This window comes from Equus caballus, chromosome 16 (genome assembly GCF_041296265.1).
Source record: "Equus caballus isolate H_3958 breed thoroughbred chromosome 16, TB-T2T, whole genome shotgun sequence".
Classification (NCBI taxonomy): domain Eukaryota; kingdom Metazoa; phylum Chordata; class Mammalia; order Perissodactyla; family Equidae; genus Equus; species Equus caballus.
Genome location: NC_091699.1, coordinates 41,568,524 through 41,595,207, shown reverse-complemented (window position 1 = coordinate 41,595,207; position 26,684 = coordinate 41,568,524). Strand labels below are relative to the sequence as shown.

General features: G+C 46.6%; 1 protein-coding gene across 1 annotated transcript; it reads right to left on the bottom strand.

Moving 5' to 3' along the window:
• Positions 1-661: 661 nt before the first annotated feature.
• Positions 662-25,893, bottom strand: DNASE1L3 (deoxyribonuclease 1L3). The gene is made up of 8 exons (XM_001491051.6): positions 24,977-25,893; positions 16,697-16,785; positions 12,227-12,316; positions 11,227-11,339; positions 8,541-8,653; positions 5,300-5,457; positions 2,618-2,714; positions 662-2,315 (listed from the first exon to the last, which is right to left on the bottom strand). Exons 1-8 carry the CDS (start codon positions 25,115-25,117, stop codon positions 2,199-2,201), a joined length of 918 nt encoding a protein of 305 aa, XP_001491101.3. The 5' UTR covers positions 25,118-25,893; the 3' UTR covers positions 662-2,198.
• Between the last annotated feature and the right edge of the window lie 791 nt (positions 25,894-26,684).

Here is a 26,684-nt window from a genome sequence, read left to right as displayed (position 1 = left end):
ACCCCACCCAACGCAGGTGACCCCGAGGGATGGGAGGATGTCTGTGGCTGCGTTAGGCTGTAGCCAGTGAGAAGAAGCCCACTCTGTGCCCTCTCACCCAGCAGAGTTTGCCCAGAATGAGAGCTGGCAGGTGGCCGTGGCTCCAGGAAGCTGCTCCAGTGCCCGGTGGATGTCTTCTGCCAACAAAGCTGCAGGTGGCAGGACCAGGTCAGAGCCATGGACAGGCTCACTTAGTGTCTGCTCCACCTTCCCCTGCCTCCCCCGCCCAGCACAGGGCTCTTTGCCCAGCCAGGCCGCTGGCCTTTGGGGGAAAAGGAGGATGACCTCCTCTCCGGGCTAAGTTCATGCGTGAATCGCCTGCTTGACCACGTCGGACCTTGGAAACTGAAGTTGTCCTGGGATAGTGAGTGCTGCTCAGAAGAGGGGGTGACAGAAGCTTCACAGCCTTCCACCTCCCCCGCCACGTCCAACAAGATCTCTGAGGTTAGTTGGATGTTCGGGGAAATGGGTTCCCCTATTTAAGCAGGGCCCTTTTGATTTTCTTCCCTCAGTTAGATGTAACCAAATTTCAAAAATCAGGCATGCAGTCTCTTTTTCTTATAGCAAAAGTCACACAGTCCCTGATATATTAAGGAAAATAAGCGAGGAGGGAGACAGCGCATATGGAATGCTATACTCTATATTTTCCATGGTCACACATGGTGCTCAGTTACACGCAGGCTCTCTGGAAGAACGCACATACTGGTGAGTGGGGTTGCTTCTGAGACAGGAAACTAGGGGATGGGGTGGTGGTGGGCATTCCTTGTCACTCCTTGGTACTGCTTGCATGTTTAGCCATGCTCATGTACTACTTGAACAAAGAAACAAAGCAAAACAAACAAAAACAGTCACCATGGATACAGGTAAAATGGTGCCTCACTGCAGGACTCCTCTGTAAGTCTTTGGTTCAGAAAGATAACAGAATCCTCAAGTCCCTGCCTTTATCCCACCGCGTCCCCCAAGGAGCCCTAATAGTGGCCTTGGTGACAAATACAATGAGGTGAAGGTTGTAATAGGGGTATGGCATATGTTGGGGCCAGGACCACTTAGCACAGGCTCTGGGGTGGGGCAGGGCCCGTGGGCGGAGCCAAAGCCCAGAAGGAGGAGAGCTTGGGGCACGGAGGGAAGGGATGGTCCCGCTGAGCATAAAATGCAAGGTGGGACAAAGGTGAGGCTCACATGATATGCCAGATAACAGAGACCTTCGTGGGTGTCCAAACACTCTGGGCTCTCTTCATATGGTGATGGGAGCCCCTGGAGGATTTGTAAGCAGGGATGGGAATGCGGGCAGGCTGTGGTCAAAATGGAATTTCAAAAGATAATACTGGGGGCCGGCTCCGTGGCGGAGGGGTTAAGTTCGTGCGCTCCGCTGCGGTGGCCCAGGGTTCGGATCCTGGGAGCGGACATGGCACCGCTCATCAGGCCACGTTGAGGAGGCGTCCCACATCCCACAACTACAAGGACCTGCAACTAATATATACAACTATGTGGGGGAGGGGCGGGTGTTGCTGGGGTGGTTTGGGGAAATAAAGCAGAAAAAAAAAAAAAAAGATTGGCAACAGTTGTTGGCCCAGGTGCCACTCTTTAAAAAAAAAAAAAAAGATGACACTGGTGGTTCCTAGGCTGGCTGAGTTGGAGGGCAATTTGGAAGCAGGGAGACCAAGTGGGAGAGGGCTTTATCCTTCATCCTTATGAGACGTGGTGGTGGCCCGACCTCAGACAGGAGGGGGCAGATTCCTAGAACAGTTACTTGCCCAGACCATGAGGTACAGTTGGGGCCCTGTTGCTTCTGGTCATTTCCTGCGGAACTGGATCCCCTCGTGAAGACTCAAAACTGACCTTCTTCCTCCTCCGGGGCCTCTCTCACGGCAGGGGAGCAGCGGCAGTGACAGCTGATGGAGCTCTAGCTGAGGACATGAAGACCATTCTTTCAGACTGCAAAAGCCCCAGTTTCCTTTTGGGCAATTCAGAGGAGGTATGAGCCCAACAGGAATGATACATGACTCTCCTCCTAAATTGACTTAAGTCAGATTAAATTCAGTTTGAAAAATGAAAGCATTTAGACTAGTTTTGCTTCCTGATTGCAGGGAGCAGTTCACACCTGCTAGAGATGTTTTATTTAGAGGCAAGAAATGGCTAACAAAATGGCACCCTTGTATCTAGGAGTGACTGGCCTTTTTTTTCTTCCTTGGAGAGAGAGATTTTTTGCTGTTAGTGAAGGCCCTTGAAGACTGTAGTTTAAATTCGACTGGAAAGTGGTCGCTGACACCCAGGGCCTGGAAAGAGAAAAGGGAGATAAATTTGGGAATTAGGAGACACTCTCATTTTAGTGATGAGCACATTCAGGTTCAGGGAGGGAAAATGAAATGCCCCCTCACCCAACGGAACACACGCTGATGAGCATCATCCCTGGACCAGCTCAATCAGAAGTTTAGGAATGTCCTCAAGTCACAGAATCACACGCTTTGAGACTCAAGGTCCAATGGCCTAATGCTGTGTCTCCAGTGATGGCCTCAAAGGGTGACACCAACCCATTTTCCCAGGACGGTGGCACAGAAAGACAAGATGGCAGCCATACCTCCTCTTCAGTCAAAGCATAAGATTTCTGGAAGTTGAAGACGCTGTTTGATTTGGGAACAACAGAGCTGACAATCTCTCGTCCTCTAAGCACAATCCTGGAGAAGGGGAGGGAAGATAGTCAAGTTAATTGACCCCGTTGATTTATGAGATCAAACCAAAGTTCCTGTTTCACATGTGGAATGGACTGAGCAGCCTGGTCCTTTCATGTGGTGCTCCAAGTACAGACTGGTTTTACCTTATGACCCTTAGGACAGTGCCTAAGACTGGGAAATAGGATCAGCCCCTGCCATGGCCCTGTGGGCACCAGGACAGTGTTTCCCTGTGTGGGCAAGTAGTCCCGGTAGTGGAGGACATTTTATTAATGATACATGGACACCACACCACGTAGCAACGACTTGCATGCTGAGAATATTGTTTCCTTTGCAATTATTTTTCACTTTTCCTGATTTGATTGTGGAGAGAGGTACTGGCTTGACTTTAATACCTCCCTAAGCTCCCATTTTGACCAAGAGAGAGCAGATTGCAACTGCCAAGCATTCTGCAGGCAAGAGAATTAAGGCAGAATTTAACATTGTTCAATTTTCCCTGGTCTTATTTTTACAGTTATTTTTGATTTATGGCAAATGATGCTGTTTTCTTAGCTTAGTATTATGAAGTTCCTTCAAAAATTAATTTATTTCCATCAGAAATGAATGGATTTAAAGAGAAATATAGGGAAGAACTACAGTACAGTTGCTTTGCAGCAGTGACAGAAAATGGGAGTGTGGTAGTTAAATGAGTTTACATGGACTTTAATTTACTCCGCATGGGGTGATGCTGCTGGGATCTGCACGGCCCCAGCCAGCTGACTGAAGAATGTCAAGGTGAGTCAAACTGCCAGTTCATGGCTATCCACTGAGGTCTGCCTGATTCCGACTGGCTAATTGGACCCAGAGAGTCAAGAACAACATAGTCAAGGCTCTCCCATTTCTGACTTCTTCTAGCCATGTGTGCAGGGGGGTCAGCTGATCTTGCTAAGCCCCCCCAAGGCTGCCCCAGTGCATGAGCCAGCTCTTGGAATGTTTGCATGTCCACTGGTGCTCAGTGCATGGGAGGTGTTTAATCAATATTTGAACACAGAACAAAGACTGGAATTGACACCATTTCATCTTACTCCCCTTATTAAACATTTATATGCCTTTTTAAAAACCACAAAAGGTTTACGTTATGAAAAACACAGGAAATTCAGAGCAGCCAAATAAGAAAGTAATCTTTAAAAAATCACACATAATCCCGCCATCCTTTGGCACGCGTGTGTATAAAACTGAGGTTCTTTTAGTAAATACGTATTTAACCTGTTCCCCCACCCCACCCAATTTATTGTGAACATCTTTCTCTGTGCTTCACTCTTCTTCTGCTTTATTATTTTCTATCACCTTCCTCTTGTTCGCCAGGGGAGACGGATGGGGACGCAGAAGAGACTTGAACTGCCCAAGGTCACACAACTGGCATGTGTGAATGGGCAAGTGGGCATCTCCGACCGGCTTTGCTGACAGCCCCTCAAAATGGGAGGGAGGCGGCAGGCAGCACCTGGGAGCTCAGTCTCCTGTCACTTCCCACCTGGACTCTGCCTTCCCCAATGCTAGGGCTGTTTCTACTTTTGAGAGCTGGAGAGATGACTCCTGCAAAGGAAACACCAGCCCTGAAAGTTCTGAGAGGAACAAAGGAGGTCATGGGATGGAAATGAAAGCCAGACCTCAAAACTGGAGAAGTGAGAACAGCTGTCCTCGTGCAGATGGCTGTCTCTTGCTTCCTCGGCAGCAGGCTGAGCTCTGGGAATGACAGGCACCCGTGGGACAGGGCCCCTAAGGGTTTCCCTTCCTGTGGTCTCTGCTATGGCTGGGAAGATCACAAGCATTCACACGCTTCAGGTGTCCCCCCACCTCCCTCCCGATTTAAGGAGCAAAGGTGAAAACTGATTCAAAATCCCCAGAGAGACTGTACAAATCCAAGAGAACGCTATTATTTAAATGTATGTATTTGCATTTAGGAATGTGTAGCAAAAGCTTTAGAAGTGCAAATACCCTTGCACTAACTGGTGTCATTTTTAGAGTTTTACCCTGAGGAAATCATAAAGATATGCACAAAAGGCATATATAGGATGTTCATTTCAGCAGCGCTTTTAACAGCAAACCCGTGGTAGTAATCTAATGCTCAATGATAGGGGACTGAGTGAAGAAACTGTGTTATGTCTTTGTGATGGAATAATTAACAGCCAATGAATGTACTGAGCACCTACCACATGCCAAGCATTGTTAGATTTACATACATTACTTCATTTAGTCCTCATCTTAGATCCATGAGTGAGGCACTACTACAATCTCCATTTTACACGTGAGGGAACGAAGACACAGAGAGCTTAAGCTTCTTGGTGACAGATATATTAAGTGGTAGAGCCAGGATTTCAAGCCAGGCCTGTCTGACACCAAAACCTGCACTTGCCACTGCTAAGATACAGCACCCGGGGATACCACATATGGTCATGCCGTTTGCATACTGCACAAAGTACCCAGTAGAGGGGCCTAAAGTCTAATTGACTCAGCTCTGCAAGCCCAGGGCTTCATCCACCCAGAGCGGGTGCCTTTTCTCATGCATACCAAGCACTGTATGTGCTAGCAGGGGTCTGGCAGATGCCTCCTACCTGTCATATGCACACTTGGTGCTGCTCTTCACCGTGGTGTCCTCTTCATCCCCGATCAGCCAAACAAACCCAAGGTCGGTTCTCAGGCGGATGTTCTTCCAGGCCTTCTTGGGGACGTAGCTGCAGCCGGCGTTGAAGTCACCCATGAAAATGAAATTCTGAAAGACAAGATTGGAACTGTCACCTGGCGGGAGTTGTTGCCAACGCTTTTGCTGAGAACTGCTAGCAAGGACTCCATCTCCCACCTCCAGTAAACAATGGGTTCTGTTATGGGCTGAATTGTGTCCCTGAGAATTCATATGTGGGGGTCCTAACGCCCAGTACCTTAGAATGTACTGTATTTTTTTTTTTTTTAAAGATTTTTTTTTTTTTTTCCTTTTTCTCCCCAAAGCCCCCCAGTACATAGTTGTGTATTCTTCGTTGTGGGTTCTTCTAGTTGTGGCATGTGGGACGCTGCCTCAGCGTGGTCTGATGAGCAGTGCCATGTCCGCGCCCAGGATTCGAACTAACGAAACACTGGGCCGCCTGCTGCGGAGCGGGCGAACTTAACCACTCGGCCACGGGGCCAGCCCCTAGAATGTACTGTATTTGGAGATAGGGCCTTTAAAGAGGTAATTCAGGTACAATGAGGTTATGTGGGTGGGCCCTAATCCAATATGGCTGTTGTCCTCCTAGAAGAGATTAGGACACTGAGGGAAGGCTGAGGGGAGGCCTCAGAAGAAACCAGGCCTGCTCACACCTTGATCTTGGACCTCCAGCCTTCAGAACTGGGAGGATATGAATTTCCATTGTTTGAACCACCCAGTCTTTTTTTCTTTTTTTTCACATCAAATCAATAGGCTTTATTTAGGAGCTACTACATTATGTACCAGTAGTATTCGGGCTGCTATAACAAAATACCATTGGCTGAATTGCTTGAACAATTTATTTCTCACAGTTCTGGAGGCTGGGAAGTCCAAGATCAAGGTGCTGGCAAATGTGATGTCTGGTGAAAGCCTGCTTCCTGCGAACCACCCAGTCTTTGATACTTCGTTATGGCAGCCCTCACAAGCTAACACAGGGTCTTTTAAAATTTCTTTTTGCTGTTTAAAAGAAGAGACCACAGTTTAAAACTGAGTCAGTTTTGATAAGTACTTGACAGGCAAATGTCTCCAAGGGAGGGTGTTCTTAATGGGCAGTAGGAAGTTGGCAGTAGCTGCCCCCTCCTGTTCTTAGTCACCACGTCTCCATAATGCAGGTGCCGAGTTAGGTGGGATAAAGGCATCCAGCTCATTTATTCCCTTATGTGTTTTGTCTCTGACTCAAGCCAATGCAGGGTATAGACATGTGAATGAATCAACCCCTTTTGTTTCCGAGCAGCAAAAGTGAACTTGGGTGGTGCATTTCACAGCTTCGGCACCCTTTCTCTCCTATTGTTTTGAAGTTGGGAACTTACTCCGGTGGAAACTCTGTCTATTGAGGAAGTGGGAGGAGCCTTAGGGGAGGGGGCGATAGAGGGAGATGTCCGACCCCACCCCCAGGCCACCAACAGAGACTTTCTATCTCAGAAGTGTTCTTCCCTGCAGGACTCGTGATGCGCAATTTTAATACCCCCCAATCCAGAGGAAGTGTCAGATTTCCTTGCTTGTCCTATTGTTTGGGGTTGTTGCTGACTTTAGAGTTTTCTGTGAAAACATTTTATTTTGACCTCACAGATCACGGTTTTCCCTGAGACTGCTGGGAGAAGTTGCCAACAGGATGTCATCCTTAACCCTAGGGACCACCAGCTTGTATGAATAGAGGCACGATCGACTGAGCATTCACTATGTGACAGGCCCAGCATTAAGTGTTTTATACGGTTTAATGTAAATCTCACTCTAAACTCTAGGAGGTAGAAGGGACCTTTTAACTGCTGTGGAAAAAGGATAGAAGGAGAAAGTGACCTGCTCTAGGCCATTCAGCTGGGAGGTTCAAGTGGCGAAGCCAAGAACTGAATCTCCATCTGCCTCACTGAAGGCCCCTTAGCACGAGTTCCCCTCTGGTTCACTCCGGTGCCACTGATGCCTCCCCAGTGCCCGACAGTTATTGATGCTCAATAAATTCTTGTTGAATGAATGAATTCACAATTTTAGGAATGAATGAATGAGTCTTTCTCTTTCTCTGCTTTTTACAAATAAGCAATGAAATCCACTCCTTGTGTTCTCCATGCCCCACCTCTGTGTCCACACTTCACTGGATTCATTTTGCATTTTGAGCAGCGGAACTGAGGAAGAAGAAGGGGGACCATCGGAGTCATGTGCCAAAAGGAGGAAAAAGGAATGCGGAAGAGCCCTCTGGAGCACTTCCATATTTGCTAAGAGCTTTCCCAGACCCTCACAGTCACAGGAGGTGGCATCCCTGTTTTCCAGATGAGGAAAGTGAGGCCAAACAGTGGATGTATTTCCCTTCTGTGAGAATAGCCCCCCTAGTTTCTTTGGGAAACCACCTCCCTCCTCTACCTGAGTCCATAAGGTTGGGGTGGACCTGACATGAATTTAACCAATCAGAGCATCTCAATCCCCTGATCACAGTGATTGGTTCAGGGATGGACATGTGACACAATCAGAACCAGTGAGACTCAATCTCGGATGTTTGTTGCATTGTGGGACAGAAAATTTGTCAGTTGGCCTGAAAGCTGTTGGTGGCCATCTTGCCATCTCAAGGGTGGCACTGACCTGAGAATGGAGCCCACCCAGAGGAATGTAGGACAAAGAGATAGAAAGAGACAATACAAACCCTGATTACCTTGTCTGAGCTCTGGATCCAGCTATGCCTGAACCACTCCTGGATATTTTAGTTATACAAACCAATAAATTGCTTCTCCCTTTCATGAGCCAGTTTGAGCTTCTGTCACTTGCAAGTGAAAGACTCCTTACCTCTCTGTGTGTCACTGTTCTCAATTGCAAAGTGAAAATGATAAAAGTAGTTACCTCATAGAGTTATTGGGAGGATTAAATAAACATCTCCATGTCCAGCCTCAGCATAGTGCCTGGCACCAGCCATTCACTCAGTGAATTTTAGCAGCCATTATCAATGAATTCCCGAGAGCCCCATGGATGGCACCCAGGGAGATTTAACAGGAAGGATATTTAGGGCTGAAGAAAGGCCTAAAGTGAGGCTCTGAAGCGGTGGTAGTCTGCACATGCCCTGCAGCCAGGGTCCCCTCAAGGACCAGATTCTGCCCCTGCTCCATGGGAATTTGACAGATACAGAGGGTTGTCACCTCTGCCTTCCAACGGCGTTTCACGTCCACGTAGACATCAGCCAGCTCATCAATCTCTTTAACGGATGTATCAGGGGTGGTGTGCAGGGGGACAATCACAAAGTCCTTGACAGCTGAGGAACAGGAAAGAGGCGGAGGTCACATACTTCCCCAATCAAGGACACAGGAACCCTGCTCAAGGGAAACAGGTTGCCCCTCAGAAGACATGGACTGTGTCGTCTGGGTCCCCCCACTTCCAGAGGGTCCCGCCGGTGGCTGAGATTTGACTGATCTTAGGGTCCTTAGGCTGCTCTTCTCCGTACGTGAGAGAATCTTTTCTCCCACTTGCCCTCCCTGGCCAAGAGAAAGCTGGCAGACAGTGTTCCCTGCTGGCCTTGTGGGTGTTTATATTTTCTCATTTTGTGAAAAACTGTATTTCCTATTTTTAAAGAATAATAAGCCTGTTTGGCTTTTGTACTAAAGAAAAAAAGTTCTTTCTAATTAAAAAAATTGAGGCTTGCCAGTTTATATTCCTTTTGTAATCAGGGGGAAAAAAGCCCCAAAAAGTTATTAAAAAAAATAAAATAGTCTTTTGTGGAGTGTCTAAAAACTTTCGCCCACAGGAGGGGCTGAGAGGACGGAGCGAGAGAAGGTGGGTGAGCCTCGGACTGGCCTCGAGAAACTGCTGATGGCAGCTGTCCTGTTCGGAACACCTGCTCCTCTGGCTTTCCCTCATTCTGTGCCTGGGTCCCACTCCTACTCAGGAGCTGGGGGCTGTTGCGTGACACTGCTCAAGTCACACAGTGGGAAGCCAGGACCCAGAGTGGGCGGCGTGTCTCTGGGACCCCACGACGATCCAGCAGCCTCATCTCACTCTCCTCCTCACACTCCACTCCACTCCACTCTCCATCCTCTTTGTGGTCCCCCCAAACACCCTAACCTCTTTCTTGCCTCTGAGCTGTGTTCTCACTGTGTCCTCCCCCAGAATGGCCTTCCCTCAGTCCTCTGAGACTGGTTTCTTCAGGTCACAGCCCAGTGTCACCTCCAGGGGGCCATCCCTGGTTGCCCCATCTAAGGTGGGCCCCTCATCCTACTAGTCATGCACCCTGATTGCTTCCTTCATGCTCTGAAATTACTTGCCTTGCTTCTTTGGTCCGCTGGAACCTAAGCTCTGGGAGGGCAGGCTTATCTGTCTTGTTCACCCTCTTGGCTCCAGCCCCTAGCACAGTGCCTGGCACATTGGAGGTGCTCAAAAATCTTTGTTGACTGAATGCACAATTAAGTAATGAATGAATGAAGGAAGGAAGGAAGGAAGGAAGGAAACAAAAGGTAGATGAATGGCTAACTCCTTCATCTTTAGTTCCAAATAGAGGGGACATAAAGAGGTTTCCTTGTACAGGAGAGGAAACTCCAAAGAGGGCAGGCTGCAGTGCCGTGGGTGGGGCTGGGGGAGTGGAAGGGTGGAAGCTCAAGACAAACAGGTTTGTTTAGCAGTTCACAAAGGCCGAAGACTCCCTTGGAGAAGAATAATCGTTTCGGGGAGGGGCTTTCTGAAGACTGCCCTGGTCAGCCAAATGGGAATCGTGTGCATGACAAAAACTATTATTGCCCGTGCTCTCTGAGGGGCATTTCTTGCCGTCAGTAGCTCCCACCTCCTCCTCTTTTTCCACCGGGAATTTCCCTACATTTCTCCATGTTTGTTTTCCTGAAGTTCTCTGCCTCTGAGCTAATTAACCTTGGGCAGAAATAGTTAACTTCATAGTTCAGGATGTTTATATTTGTGTAGTATAGATACAGGCGTACATTCTTACAGCTCTGCATATATTCATTTAATCATTATCTGTCTAAGCCTACTACGGCCCAACTTCACAAGGGCGAGGACCTCGTCTGTCCTCTCCAGTGCCCAGAACAGAACCTGGCACATAGGAGGTACTGAGAAAATAATTGATTCTATAAAGCTCCAACCTGCAAACCAAATTAATTCTTGGCTTTCCTTTGAGTGTCACAGAGACTAAGAGTGTGGGCTCCTGAGATGGTGGTTTGGGTTACAACCTTGACTCATCTACTACTACTGGGTGACCTTGGACAAGTGATTCCACCTTTTTGAAGCTCAGTTTCGTCAAACGTAGAGTGGAGATAGTCCTAGTTCCTACCTTGCAAGGTGTTGCAAGGATTACAGGAGCCTGGCACTAATCAGGAATCAACACCTGTCAGTGGCTAATACAAGTACTATTGCTGTTAGTGTCCAGGGTGCAATTGTTTGGACTTCCTCTCTACCTCCAGTCTGTGGAGGAGATTGTTATGTGGTTATTGGAGGGAGAGTGAAACTTTAGGTGGGGTGTTCATCTCTCCTGGCCATCACTAGGATTTTTTTAAGTGAAGGAATAGTTGTACCTGATTGAGACTGAGGAATTGTGGTAAATAATTTCCATCTGCCTAAATGCTCCAGGGCTATCATTGATTCCAGAAGGTGGGTTCCAGGCTGAGGAGGTCTTGAGTCATGGCATTCTGAGAAGCCAGCCTGATGTCATCAAACTATAATGAATTCTCTACATTCAAGTATTAGAAGTTCTCAAAGGCCATCTCAAGCCTAATGCCTCCCTAAAGATGCTGCATAAACCCTGGGATTGCAGCTCACACTCAGGGCTGCTGCCCATTCATGGGGTCACTGGGGAGATCATGGGTGAGAGGGGTCTGTGGGTCTCACCGGTGTAGGGTGACTGGAACCAGATCACAAAGGGCTCCCTGGAAAATACATCTGCGTCTCCAGCCTGATAGTCATGGTAGAGGTATCTTTTCTTCACAGACACTAACTTTTCCCTAGAAGAGAAAACAGGAAGCCCACCCAGCTGAGTCACTTGTGTTCTTACGTCTGTCAAGAAGCAGAGACGTAGGTTCCGTTGGCTTCATTAGCTTCCCGAGCAGGCTCAAACACTTGAAAGGATCTTTCACCTGAGAACAAGGCTCTGTCAAACTTCTCAATGGCCTGGGCTCTTTGGGAGCTAAAGATCTGAGCAGTACTACTTATATGGGGAGCCCGCAAGTTAATGTTCAGACTTAAAACAAATTACTGGTAGGAAGAAGGTGAGAATATGAAGTTCCAGAGCCAGCCGTGCTGGGCAACTCAGGTTTCCATCCCTGGGTCAGGACTTGACTATGAAGAATAAAGAACTCCTGACCCTTCTGATCAGACGGCCACTGAGTCAACCAATAAATTAGACGTTAGGAAGCTGCTCGTGTTTTCTAATTTAAAGAGTTAACACGGGGCTGGCCCCGTGGCCAAGTGGTTAAGTTCACGCACTCTGCTGCAGGCGGCCCTGTGTTTTGTTGGTTCAAATCTGGGACGTGGACATAGCACAACTCATCAAACCATGCTGAGGCAGCGTGCCACATACCACAACTAGAAGGACCCACAACGAAGAATATACAACTATGTACCAGGGGGCTTTGGGGAGAAAAAGGAAAAAATAAAAAAATCTTAAAAAAAGAAAAAAAACAACTCATGCCTGTCTGAAGATCAGCATTTAAAAAAAAAAAAGAGTTAACACTTTGCATCAGGCCCAATTTTGACATCAATTATTTTGATCAATATTGAGAACTAATTAGAGATCAAAATTTGATTTTGAAGAAAAGATACGCATTTTGATTCAATTCGCAGTCACTATTTATAAGTGAACCATGTTCCAGGAAGCATAGATTATACTTACTTGTAGAGAAAGGCATATTGTTCTTTATATGTGTTTCTTCCGAGCCGAGAGCTAATCACATAGTTGTATGTTATGCCTCTTCTTGAATTTCTAGAAAACATAAAGATTTCACATTATATCTTAAAGAATAAACATCCCCTCACTACATAGGTTCCCCTCTCTCCAATCTGCTTCTATGTCTCCGAGGACATCATGTAGAAGGGCTACCATTTATCACAACTTTTTAATAAGGGCCACCATTGACTGGGAATGTGACATCTGCCAGGATCTTTACAGCCATTATTTCTTGTACTTATAAGATGGGTACTATTGTTACCCGCTCTGTATAGTTTGCAAGTGCAAAGCTGGGATTTGATCCCAGATCCTACTCACCCCCAAATCCATAGGCTTTGGCCTGCCCATGTGGGAGACCATTGAGAGTCAGCCCCGAATTCCACTCTGGCTCATGGCTGAGGCTGTACCTCATACTTCTGGGTGGGGTAAACCTCATCAGGTCACCCCGTCCATACGTCACTCCTGAGCATTTATCCTATGCAGGATTCCCAGTAACATTTTTGTTGGACATTGTTTCCCGCTCTGAAAACCCCAGGCATTTTCTCATGAGCCCTGGAACTATAATTCCAAATTAGCTATGTTTATGTCCTAGGGGCTGGGGGTACAGCCGTGAAGTCCCACTGACCCCTCCCCTCATCTGTACCAGGGAAACTCGACTCTCAGTGTGCTTGCCAAACCTGCTGATAACTCCACCTTGGGCAGAGCCTGACACGGCTTTACCCCGTCTGCCCACGGAAAGATCCAGGGCACGTCTAAGCTGTGGCATATTCTCAGGTTCAGTTGGCAAAAAGCAGAGGGGGTCTTTAGAGACCAACTTAGACCCTACAGAAATTTTTGGGAATGCATGTTGTAAGGCAGATCCAGCCATTGTAGCCCCAGGAGTGTGGACAATGGGTTCTGCTGGGCTTCCAGTCTGGAAAGGCTGGCCCTGTTCTGAATCTAGGCTGCCAAGTCCTGAATTGGCAAACTGCTTGCAATGACTCAGCTATGAGTTGTCTAAGGCCCCTCCTGGTTTATGGGGGACAGGCAGACAAATAGGCCTGGCTTTGCCCAGAGTCCACGGCACAGTCTAGGGAGATTGGGGAGCACTAAGACTGGGTGGGAAGACTCAATCCAGACCCACTGCAGGGAGGTGCCAGGAGCCCCCGTCCCCTCAGTCCCCATACTTCTGAAAACTGACCGGGGCCTCTCCAAGGAAGGCTGAGGGCGTTCAGAAGAGAGCACTGGCTTTGGAGTCATACACGCCCCAGGTTCAAAGGTAGGCTCAGCCATTTACTGGCTGAGTGGCCTTGGGCAGGTCTTCCTCTCTGTGCCCCAGTTCTCTCAGTGATAAGGGAAGCAGTAATAGTATTTATCCTATAGGGTTGTTGTGGGGAGTAAATGAAATAGTGCGTATAAACTGATCATCGGGAGGCCTGGCATGTAGTTAGGGTGTCTATGGTAGTTGTTACATGTGGCCCTGGGATCATCAACTGCCATTATATTTCCCTTCCTTCTACTAGTAACGGACATCGCCAGCACTTAGTGACCGCTGCTACAAGCCAGGCATGTATGATTTACACACATGATTTAATTATCACTCACCCAGGAAGATGGGTGGAGCTGTTATTAGTTCCATTTTATAGATGGGGAAAATGAAGTACAGAGTTTCAGTAACTTGCCCAAGGTCACGGCAGAGCCCAAATCCAAACCCAAGTGGTCTGAGCTGAGCATAGCTGATCCCTGTGCTACATTCCCTCTGTCATTGTCAACGATCAGATCCAGAAACAGAAGGCCTGCCGAGGTTAAAAGGGAGTTCAGCTCTAACTCTGTATTTTCAGATGAGAAACTGAGGCTCAAAGGGTGTGGGGCCAGCCCAAGGGGCCCCATGTGAAGGAGAGGGTCCAAGGCTATTCCTCCTGAGTCTAGTGAGGCTGAAATGACTATTCATTTCTGAAAAACAGAGTGGATATCCTGATTATTAAAATATTGTTGGGGCCAGACCCATGGCTGAGTGGTTGAGTTTGTGTGCTCCACTTTGGCAGCCCAGGGTTTCACGGGTTCAGATCCCGGGCGCTAAGCTAGCACTGCTCATCGGGCCTTGCTGAGCTGGCTTCCCACGTGCCATAACTAGAAGGACCTACAATGAGAATATACAACTGTGTACTGGGGGGCTTTGGGAAGAGGAAGAAAAAGATATATATATTGTTAAAGAGAAAAACCACAAGCCCAAAATGATGTTACTCGTGCTAAAACTCACAATACCAAACTTAGATTTAATACCTAACCTAATTGCAGTTTCAGCCTCTCCCAGAAACGTAAATCTTAACCAGCCAGGCTGGAATCTCCTAGTCAGCACCAGATAATCTGTCCTGTAGGCCCTGTCTATTCCTCAGAGGAGGAGGAAGCAATGTACACAATAAAACCATCACTGGTCCCTTCCTACCCCAAAAGAAGATGTCCTGGCCCCAAATAATCCTTTCTTTTCTTTTGCTAATAGCTCCCTTGTCCCACCCTTCTTCCTATAAAAACCTTCCATGTTGTACAATCCCTGGGCATCCCTCTTTGTTTGCCAGATGAGATGCTGCCTGAGTCATGAATCATCTAATAAAGCTAATTAGATTTTCAAATTTATTTGGTTGAATTTTGTTTTTGACAGCATCATAATAGCCAGATGTCATTGTTTCTTCAATCTGGATGGTGAATACACAGCTGTTTGTTATCATTTTCTCTGTGCTTTTAAGTATGCTTAGAATATTTTCTAAGGAAGGGGTGTGTGTAACATTCTCATTGTAGAAAATTCGGAAAGTACGTAGAAGAAATCATATTTAGATTCCTTGTAAATTCGTACTCTGAAGTGGCCACCGTCAACACTTTAGTTCACTGCTTGTGAATCGTTTATGTTTTTTGTTTTGGTTTGTGTTTTTTTACATAATTGAACTACTTGGTACATATCGTATACTCTAATGTTTAATCTTATCATGCATCTACGAAAGAAACATTGTATTAGAAGTTTTTGAAAATTAGGGTGCATCAGAATCACCTGGGAAGCTTTTTAAGCTAAAGATTCCTGGGGCCAGCCCGGTGGCGCAGTGGTTAAGTTCCCACATTCCGCTTTGGCAGCCCGGGGTTCGGATCCCGGGTGCGGGCATGGCACCGCTTGATAAGTCATGCTGTGGTAGGTGTCCCACAGATAAAGTAGGGGAAGATGGGCACGGATGTTAGCTCAGGGCCAGTCTTCCTCAGCAAAAAGAGGAAGATTGGCAGATGTTAGCTCAGGGCTAATCTTCCTCAAAAAAAGAAAAAAAGAAAAGATAAAGATTCCTGGGGCCAGCCCCACGCCCAAGCGGTGAAGTTTTTGCACTCCACTTCAGTGGCCCAGGGTTTTGCCGGTTCAGATCCTGGGCGCAGACGTGGCACTGCTCATCAGGCCATGCTGAGGTGGCAACCCACATAGCACAGCCAGAGGCACTCACAACTAGAACATACAACTATGTACTGGGGGGCTTTGGGGAGAAGGGGAAAAAAAAGGAGATTGGCAACAGTTGTTAGCTCAGGTGCCAATCTTAAAAAAAAAAAAAAAAGATAAAGATTCCCCTCTCACAGATATTCTCATGCAATGGACAGCAACCTTGACTCACTCTGGAGTGATTTTCAGATGGGAGGGTCTGCTGATTATTCCTTGAGAAAGAATACAAATCATAACTATAACCCAATGTCATTTAAAACTATTTGAGGACATTATTTTAAAGAATTTTAAGCTTATAAAATCAATTCAGACTTTTTGTAAAATATTCAAATCATACAGAAGTATATGAAATAAAAAGCAAATGTCCCCCATTCTTTCACTCGCCCCCTCCACAATGCTCCTCCAACTACCCCCTCCCCAAGTACTAGTGTTAACAGTTCGCAGCACACCCTTCCAGGCTTTCTTCTATGTGCGTGCAAATTTATACACATCCTTATTCAGGTATAAAACAGGCTCTTCTACCTACAATACTGAATTTGCTTTTTTCAACATGTTGCAGCCACCTTTCCATGCTGGAATATTTATCTCTAACCTGTTCTGTGGTAAACGTGATTTTTAATGACTACATACCATTCCAGCCTGTGGGCACATCATAATTCCGCATTTGCGCTCAATGTTTTCCTTGTAACAGTGCTTCTCGGCTCAGCCTCCTGTCTGTATCTTTCATTTCTCTCCCTGTCCTCACTCCTCACCTGTTTCTCTCTTTTGCTTTATCATATTAAAAGTAGCCGGTTGAAGGTTCTCAGGATCCTGGTTAATAGAGCTGGAAGCCTGAGCAGTGTTGGCCAGGCGACCTGGTGGTCAGGGCGAGTGCTGGCTCTCACACTAGTTTCAATTCCCCTGGGGACTTTCAGGCACGCTTGCCCTTGACTTTGAGCCCGCAGAGGGACCCGGGGCCCTGTCTTTACCCGTTCAGCTTCTCCATCAGCGTGGGACAGATCATGTTGTTACTGTCCTTGATTTCCATCAGGAGTATGATGTCACAGCGTTTGATGACCTGCAGAGAGAATTCCCAAGTGTTTGAGGCAATTTACTATGAATAATGAAACCTTTTTTTTTCCTTTTTTTAAAGCCAGGCAGAAACTGTATCACCTTTTATTTATTTATTTATTTTTGTTTTTGAGGAAGATTAGCCCTGAGCTAACATATGCTGCCAATCCTCCTTTTGCTGAGGAACACTGGCTAACATCCATGCCCATCTTCCTCTACTTTATATGTGGGACACCTGCCACAGCATGGCTTGCTGAGCGGTGCCATGTCCACACCTGGGATCCGAACCAGCGAACCCCAGGCACCAAAGCGGAATGTGCGCACTTAACCGTTGCACCACCGGGCTGGCCCCAATAATGAAACCTTATATTGGGTACTTACTATGTTTTACTATCAAATTGGGTGCTTTGTTAAATGAATTAGCTTCTTCTCTGAAATAAATAAAAGACTCCCTGAAGTAAGCACTGTTACGATGTCCATTTTAAAGACAAGGAGCCAGAGGCTCAGGGAAAGCCGTGTAAACTACCCAAAGGCCCCCAGCTGGAAAGGGGCTGAGGCAGAATGTGAACCCAGGCAGTCCAAGTCCAGAGCCCATGGTCACGACCGACCACACGTCCTACCTCTTGATTTGCTTGAATAATTACAACAATAACAATAAATACTTATTAAGATCTTAGTAAGTAAAAAGTACCAGGCAGGATGCTGCAGAATAAAAGAGGTATAATTATAAGAGCTGACATTTATTGTGAGCCTACCCTGAGCCTCACCAATCCTCTGAGATGACCGACTTTTTGCCCATTAAACAGGAGGAAACAAAGCTCAGAGTGATTGAGCGATGAGTTTAAAGTTACGCAGCCAGTATAGGTGGTAGAGCCAGAATTTGAACTCAGGTCTGTGTGACTACAAAGCCCATCGTACTAAATTGTTAAAATACAGCCCCTGCCCTTAAAGAGTCACCATCAGTGAGAGAGACAAATGGCAACAACGAGCTACATTGACACAGACGAGATTTGTGCTAAACAAAAGCAAGAGCTGTGGGAGTGTTGAGGAATAATTACTTCTGCCCAGAGGAGCAAGGAAGGCTCCAAGAAGGAGGTGGGATTTGAACTGGTCCTGAAAAGAGAGAAGGAGCTCAGTGGGTAAAGAAGGCAGGAGAGGTTCCTTCAGGGTGTCAAAGAGAAAACCACAAGTCCCAAATGGTGTCACTGGTGCTAAAGCCTGTAATACCAAACTTAGATTTAACAGATAATCTAACTGCACATTCAACCTCTCCCAGAAATGTCAATCCTTATCAACCAGTCTGGAATTTTCTGGTCAGCATCCATAAGGTAATCTGTCACGTAAACCCTCTCTACCCACCAGAGGAAGAAGAAAGCAATCTACAGGATAGAACCCTTGCCTTCCCTTCCCCCTAAAAAAGATGTCCTGGCCTCAGATAATCCTTTATTTTCTTTTACTAATCACTCCCTTGCCCCACCCTTCTTTCTAGAAAAACCCTCTATTTTGTACAACCCCTCAGAGTCTCTCTCTGTTTGCCAGATGAGATGCTGCCCGAGTCATGAATCATCTAATAAAGCCAATTAGATTTTCAAATTTGCTCAGCTGAATTTTGTTTTTTAACAAGGGTGAGCAACAACCTGGAGACCAGGGGGCAGACCAAGCCAATGCCCCTTGGAGACCACAGGGACCTTTCTGTGTGTGGGGTCCTGGTGGGCTAAAAGCTGTGGAATTTGTGGGTCAAGTATACAGCATCACCAAGGCTAATTTTGTCTCCTCACGTGGCCTCCAAAGACATGGAGCGGGAGGACTAAGCCACTGGCCCCACTTCCAGAGCATGTATGTGTTCCGATTCCCTCTCTAAGAAGGGCGGAGCCAGGCAGAGCGCAAGGAGCACAGCTTGTGCAGCCTTGAAGAAGTTGAAACCAGCAGAGAGTTAGCCATTGATGATTAAGTAGCTAAGAACTAAAGTTTCTTTTCCTTCTTTTCCTTCAAACTACTGATTATAGCTTTTAGCTGTTGAACCCACCCATTGTTGACTGTGCTGTTTAGGCAATATGCTATCTGACTCCCAGTAGGCTCCTATAGATAACCTCTTCCTGGAGCCTGGGTCACCATGGTAATGGGTGCGTCAGCTGTTTTTCAGGAATTAGAACTCCTTGTCCACTCCAGGCCATTTGAGACCACCAACTCATCAACTGGGCCTGTGCAGGCGACCTTTTGCCATCAAGAGGCTAAAAACTCCACCCTGAGATCATGCTAACGCCGCCGTTTTGTGAACATGGGTCCTATGAGGAGGCGTGGAGTCCGACTACTCTTGCACAGATCATCAATTACCTCACCTCTCCTCATCTCCAATCACCTCTCTCCACGTTTCAGACCACCTTGTCCCCCATCCCATAAATATCCCTGAGTCCCTGTTTTTGGGGAAGCGGATTTGAGAACCATGCTCTTGCTTCCTCACATGGCTGCCTTGTGAGTAAACCCTCTCTCTGCTGCAATCTTACCGGCTCAGTGTTTGGCTTCCTGAGCAGCGGGCAAAAACGAACCTGGTTCGGTAACAAAGTTGGAGCCAGGCGGCTGGAGGCACACCTGTGTAGTGACTGAGGAGGAAGACTATGTCCGAGTTTGGGTCCTTCCATCAACAGGCTTGAAACCCTTGGCATTAGCCTTGCAGGGTTCACCAGCGAGGGCTAGGTGCTGCTCATCAAGCCAGCCTGCTGATTTGGTCACTCGTCACTGTCAGACTTTTCCAGAAGGCATTTTAGAATATGTATCAAAAGCCTTAAAAAATTATTTATCCTTTGATCTAGTTTTCCCTCTTTGAGGAATGTCTTCCATTGTAAAGAAATATCTGCTACTCTGCACCTCAGTTTCCTCATGTATAAATGGGGATGACAATAGTCATTCCCATACAGGGTTGCTGGAGGATTAAATGGGTACTTTTAGAGCAGTGCCAGCCATATAGGAGGCATCCAATAAATTATTATTATTATTATTATCACTTGTGCAGACCAAAGAGGAAGATGCATTGCAACAAAAAAATTGGAAACAACCTAAGCATCCCTAAATAGGAAAGCTTTAAATGAAATATGTTGCAAATATAGCAGAAGGCATTATACAGCATTAGAAGTCATATTTTAAAAGAATATTAACAACATGTGAAATACTTGTAACATAAAAGCAGAAAACAAACTGATGATATAGGATGGTCTCCATGGTGCAAAATAGACGCATATTTATGTATTTATATTTGCATAGAAAAATGCCCATAACAGTTACCCAAAGGCCAACAGTGGTTATCTTTGAGTCATAGGATAATGGGTGATTATTTTTCTTCTCTTTAGGTTTCTATATTTTCAAAATAGTCCATAGTGACTATTTTTAATTTCATCAAATTAATTTATAAATTATAAGCTTATAATTTTAAAAATTATACCTTTATAATTTTAAAAAATTCAAGCGTTAGTTAAAAAAGAAAACTGCTTGATGAGGAAGGAATTGTAGGAGAAGAGATATGGTCAGTATTTATTAAGACATGACAGGTGTAATTCTAACTTATTTAACATAAATTAAATGAATTGTCTTACGTAAAGTGCCTAATGTGGTGCCTGGCACATAGTGAAGGCTTTACAAGTGCTCACTCCTCAAATTTGCATAATAACTCTGTGATGCCAGTCCTCTTATCATCCCCACTGTATAGGAGGGGATTCTGAGGCTCAGTGAGGTTAAGTAATTTGAACATTGTGTGAATACAGATAATGGGGTATCTACTACAGAGCCCCTCTCGACCACTACACTCAACAACCAAGGAAATCACCAGGTGCCTGTGACCACTCCTCCCTAAAGACCAAGGTCCCTTTTTGCATGTGATCCATCAGTGCTGGGCAGACATGCACCCGGCTCCCTTTCCTAAGTAGAAGGGTTGAGCCTCCAGATGTCTTGTTTCCAACCCCTTTGCCTGCATAACAAACACTCCTGAGCCCCACGATCTCCAGCAGTTACTGATTTCCACTTCCCTTGACCAGTCTCCTCTGCGCCTCTGGGAATATTTCCCATAGGCTGGAATCTACACTGCAGTGAGCAATGGCTCGAGATCCCAATATCAGAATTCTCCTGGGAATGAAACCTACAACTTGAGCTGTTGGCCTTCATCCATCTGTCCGTCCCTTACCCATCTATCCATCCTTTGGTTCCAACAAAAATTTATCAAGGGAGGGGCTGGCCTGGTGGCGCAGTGGTTAAGTTCGCACATTCCGCTTCTCAGCGGCCCGGAGTTTGCTGGTTTGGATCCTGGGTGAGGACATGGCACTGCTTGGCACGCCATGCTGTGGTAGGCGTACCACATATAAAGTAGAGGAAGATGGGCACGGATGTTAGCTCAGGGCCAGGCTTCCCCAGCAAAAAGAGGAGGAGTGGCAGTAGTTAGCTCAGGGCTAATCTTCCTCAAAAAAAAAAAAAAATTATCAAGGGCCTGCTGTGTGCCTAGCACAATAGGCCTTGTTTATTCACAACTTTATGCCCAACTCCTGGCACAGCATCTGGCATGAGTGAAAGAAAGGGGGTCAGGGGTGGGGAGGGAGAGAGGGCCATAGTGGAACCAGTTGAGACAAGTTCCTAAAGTACATGTATCTTCCCGCTTTTAAATCTTCTTTACGACAATATAAGAAAAATGGGAATACATTTCCTATTCAATCCTTTTAAAAATAATTTTGTTATAATTTTCTAATTATAAAAATAATGTTGCTTATTGTAAAAAATTTGGAAAATGCAGAAAAGACACAGAAGACTACAAAAATTACCTGATGACCTGTAACCCCACCACTCAGATACTTTTCCATATGATTTCTATACTCATATATAGTTATAAGATTGGCGTCAAAATGACTAGCCCATTGGTTCAAAGTATGGATGTCAAATCAAATGGCCTTGGATTCATGTTTTGACTCTCTTGCTCCCCAGCTACGTGACCTTGAACAAGTCACTTAAACTCCCTGAATCACCAGATTCCTTATATGTGAACTGGGACAATACCCCACTCATGGGGTCACTGTGGGGATTAAATGACATGATGGGTAGAAAATGCTCAGCCCAGTCCCTGGCCCAGGACAGATGCTCAGCAAACAGCGGGGATATTTATCACAGAGCTTGGGTCTTGTTTTTTTAACCTAACATTACATTATGAGCATTTCCCCCACAGTCATTAATATTTAGTTTTCAAATCTATTATTGATACACGATTTCCCTGCCCCACTTTCAGGCCAGAGGCCCAGGAAATCGCCCCCGGCTCCGTCTCCTCAGGAGGACGCTCCAAGCACAAGGGTCCTCGGAAGGCGCCCCCAGCCCTGAAACTCGGTGAGATTTTCCTGATCTGTTCACAGAGGCGGAGGAGAGTAGGGGCTGTGCAGAGCCAATGGTGAGGGCTCCCAGCAGGGGTGGTCATGAGTGGGCCCGGGAGAGGGTAGGGGACAGTCTAGAGAACTCTTTGAAAAAATCTGGGGCACAGGTTGGCTCATGAAACCCTCTTTCACGCCTCTAAAGAAGGAGTTGCACAGCATGGTGGGGAAGAGGCCAGACAGGGTCAGCCAGGCCTCTGTCCCAGCCCTCGCTCTTGCACTTACTTGTTCTCTGACCTTGGGCAACTTACCTCTCTGAACCCCAGTTGCCACATTTGCAAAACGGGCATATTAATCAGAGGGGTTATGTGGCTGAACTTGGATACAGCATATCAAGGACCAGGCATACAGGAAGCACTCCTAAAATTACAGTGATCGTGTGCTGGGGAGACAAGGCCTCCCCCATCCACCATCACTTCTCCAGGGCCTTGGAGCGTTTGGTGCATGGCCTGCCTTCAATGAGCATCTGTTGATGAACAAGCTCTGCTCTTCAAGGACACAAACTGAAGAAGACACAGACAGAAAGAGCCTTGCCCAGGCAGAGTTTGGCATCTGGAGAACTGCCCAAGGTCCTGGCCAGCAAACCTGAGACAGAGAGGGCAGGCCTGCTTCACTCTCCGACCTCCCCAGCGAAGGTCATAATGATAACTGCATGATGCTGCTGCTGAGCACACCTCTGAAGTGATAAATCCGTTATGGAAAAGAGAAAAGGTATCTCCACTTATATGGTCGGGTTGCGTGGTTGGATTTGATCCTGGCTCTTCCCCTTACTAGCTATGGAAACCTTGATAAGTCACTTCACTATTCTGAGTCTCAGTCTTCTCAGTTATAAAGTGAGGGCAATGCCACCTACATCACGGTATTAAATAAGAATACAAAATTCCTGGCCTATAGTTGGTGCTCAGACAATGGGCTCTACAAATATTATCCTGAATGCATGGGATTGGGTTTCACTGTAAGTGCTTTGGGTGGCTCTGGCACTGTTTTGGGACGGCCTCTGTTTACGGGATGGTTTTGCAGCTATGGGGACGGTAAAGAGATCTTGACAAAGACTTCAGACACGCTTGGTGTTTGATATGAGGGGCCCACCATTAGCTGGCCCTCTAAGGCACAGCAGGTCAAAGGAGGTACTAAGTGTAGGCCCCCCGTGTTGGAATCACCAGGAACATAAAGACAGCCTCTTAAGACTGTGGTGACATTTCCCAGGTGGAATAAGTGAAGAAGGAGATAGGAACTCAGTAGGCACCCAGGCTCCACGGGCCCTGTGTGTGAGGAAGTGGGAAAATAGTTTCCACGTATGTCAGAGTGCCCTGTTGAGCCAGGAGTCATGGTTCCCAAAGGCTTGGCATGGGTGTCCTGGACAAACAACAACATCCGGAAGGCCTTGGGTACCATCCAAAGGGCAGGGCCGACCGGGTCTGAAAGGACCATCCAAGTAAGAATAGGGCACGCCAGTCCTCCCTCTAATCCACTTTGCCTGGTAATAGCAACAGTGGCAGCTCTTGTTCATGATCACTTGCCTAGTCAAACCCTCTGTTGGGGGCCTTACACATGTTGAGTTCTCTCAGCCAACTGGCACTACAGGTTGTATAAGGCCCCTTTTCCTCAAAGGCCCAGGAGGCTCAGGGAGGAGAAGGATTTCCCACCCTGTTCACATGGCTGCCAGGTGGGATCTGAAGCCACAGCTCCTGGTATTCCCACCACACCATGGTGCCTCCCAGGGTTTCTAAGGTAATAGCACCTATCAGAATCCTGGGAAAGGTTTCAACTCCCTTCATCAAAAATAAATTAACCTTTAGGGTAAAGAGAGTCAACTGACTCCAGAGAAATGTGAGCAGAGTCCCCAGACATTGGTCATATCACCCAAGGAAAGTCTTATCTAAGTGGAGAGAAAAATTCGAATTGAAAGTTGGAGGAGGTTGATGGGATGGCAGGGAGGGAAGAAGGAAGAGAGGAAGAGGAGGAGAGAGAGGAAGGAGAGAGAGAGAGAGGAAGAGAGAGGACAGAAAGAGAAAGAAAGAGAGGAGAGAAAGAAAGAGAGAAAGGGAGAAAGAAAGAGAGAAAGAAAGAGCGAAAGAAAGAGAGAAAGAAAGAAAGAAGGAGAGAGAAAGAAAAGAGAGAAAGAAAGGAGAGAGAGAGAGAAAGGAGAGAAAGAAAGGAAGAAAAAGAAAGAAAGAAAAGAAAGAAAGGAAGAAGGAAGGAAGAGAAAGAAAGAAAAAGAAAAAAAGAAAAGGAAGAGAGAGAGGGAGAGAAGGAGGAAAGAAGGAAGGAAGGAGCAAGTAAAACTCTGTGCTGTATTGATGGTAAAAGACCATGCTGGGCTGGCATCCCAGCTCCACTGCCATGTTACTGATGTTACTTCGCTGTTTGTCATTCATCATCCCTGCAAAGGGGAGAATAATCCTCCTTCCTAAGGTGATGACATGAAGCGTGTATCTACAGTGCCTGCCCCGGGCATTCAGTAAGTGAGGAGAAGCATTACAGTACCCGCTGACCCTGGAGCTTGCTGTGAGCCGGGGGCTGTTTTAGGAGCTTTACATTTACTGACTCACATCTCCCTCACAACAGACACACAGGGAGGTACTGTTGCTATCCCCAACGTAAGAGGACTCGAGGCTGGAGAGGTAAAGCAATTGTTATAATTATTGCTGTTGTTACAAAATTCCAAGCCAGCTGCTACCTTCACCCTGCATCACCTAGTTAATCTGCCTTCAGTTACATTCCTCCTGAGTCACTTAAAGCCTGAAAGCAGGAGGGAGGGCTCGAGGGTGTCCACCAATCCTTCTGACAGGAAGAGGGGCTCACCTTCACAATGACGTCCATGGTGTTCCGATTTTCCTTCTTGGATTCCCCAAAGGACCTCACGTTGAAGGAGCAGATCCTCAGGCCCAGGGCGCTGTGGGCGGAGAGGAGGAGCAGCAGCAGGCAGGCCCGAGGCTCACACATCCTGCCTCTCCTCTGGCTCCAGGGCCGTGAGAGAACAGCAGTGCGTGGAGGGTGGGCCCCAGCCACCTCCTCAGGCTCGGCTGACTTATATAGCCCGCAGATAACAGGAATTACTGGATTCCTGTTGCTACTTTCACTTCTCTCAGGAACTGAAGATTGTGGGTTTTATTCCCCCAAGGAAAGGAAGAAAATGGGCTAGTCTTTTAGGATCCCCTGTTTTTGTCACTCTGGTGAGGAAATTGGCCTGCCTAATTTAGGCACCATCCTCCTCAAAGTCACTCATATCCCAGCCAGGAGCCAGCTGTGGCAACTGGTCATCTCTCCTGGGGTCATATGCCATGTGCCTTTTCCTGAAAATTGACGAATTCGGAAGTGGTCCACCCCAGAGGGCACCTGGGGTGATGGAGCCTTCTTCAGGGGGACCATGGGAGAGGGGGCAGTGGGAAATTCTGCCGTGTTTTCTGACATCACTGGGATTTGGCAGGCTGCTGTCCCTGGACACACCCTGGCTCCGACTCTCTCCCTCCCCTGAGGGGCGTAATTAAAGTCAAGTCTAGTTTGAATTACACAATATTTTAGGCAGTTTTACTGTACACAATTTAACACACCAAATACTAGCAGTGTGTCACCCGGGGGAGCAATTGCTGGTCTGCTAGAATGGGTCAGTAAAATGTCCTTGGACCTTAAGTGCAAAGAGCCAGTTAAAGCTCCTGGAGGGATGCAGGGTTTAACCTGATATTTTAATGTTTGTGAGAGTCATGTGGACCCAAGAAATGAAGGCTTTGCAAGAATTGTAGGATTTCACCCCAAGTAAAATGACTGTTAGAGATTTAAGCAAGAGGATATGAAGATTTGAAAAGCAAAAGAAATGCAAAACTTCAATCAAGTTATAAATCCGGGTAAGATTCACAGGCTTTGGCAAGGAAAGTTCTTCTGTGAAGAGGGCAGGTAATGAGAATAACTTGCAGCCAGCGCTGGGCTCTTTGGACCACCCCTTCTCGAAATGATGGGCTTGCGGTCGTAGCTACAGGGAAAAGCATACATATATCACCAACATACATCCAGTCAGCATCCTGGCCAAAATCTCTAGCCAGGCATGCCCAGGCATTCTAAGGAGATAACCCCAAATAGTACATGGAAGGAAATAATGATTTCCTGAGTTTCTGGTGAGACGAATCTCCCCATTGTCCACAGCCAAGACCTCAGGCCTGGTTGAACAGCCGATGAAAAGCGGGTTTGGTTAAGAGGGTGTGATTGTCTTTCTTGGTGAATGGGCATCTTCCAACCAGAGGAAGATTTAAATTCTTTTTTAAAGACCATTTTTTTCTGTCTATAAAGAAGGAATTTACTTGTATACATGTGGTATTTTATGAACTTGAAACATATGAGAGATTTTTGGCCTGTTAAATTGACAGTCTTGTAACCCCAACATAAAATGTGCAATGTAGGGGGATCGATTTAGATTCGTGACTTTAAGTTAAAACTTTACTAAGTTCTTGTATGGTTCTAGAACATTTATAAGAATTTTGGGTTAACAGTGTTTTATAGGTTGAATTTATTAGACTTA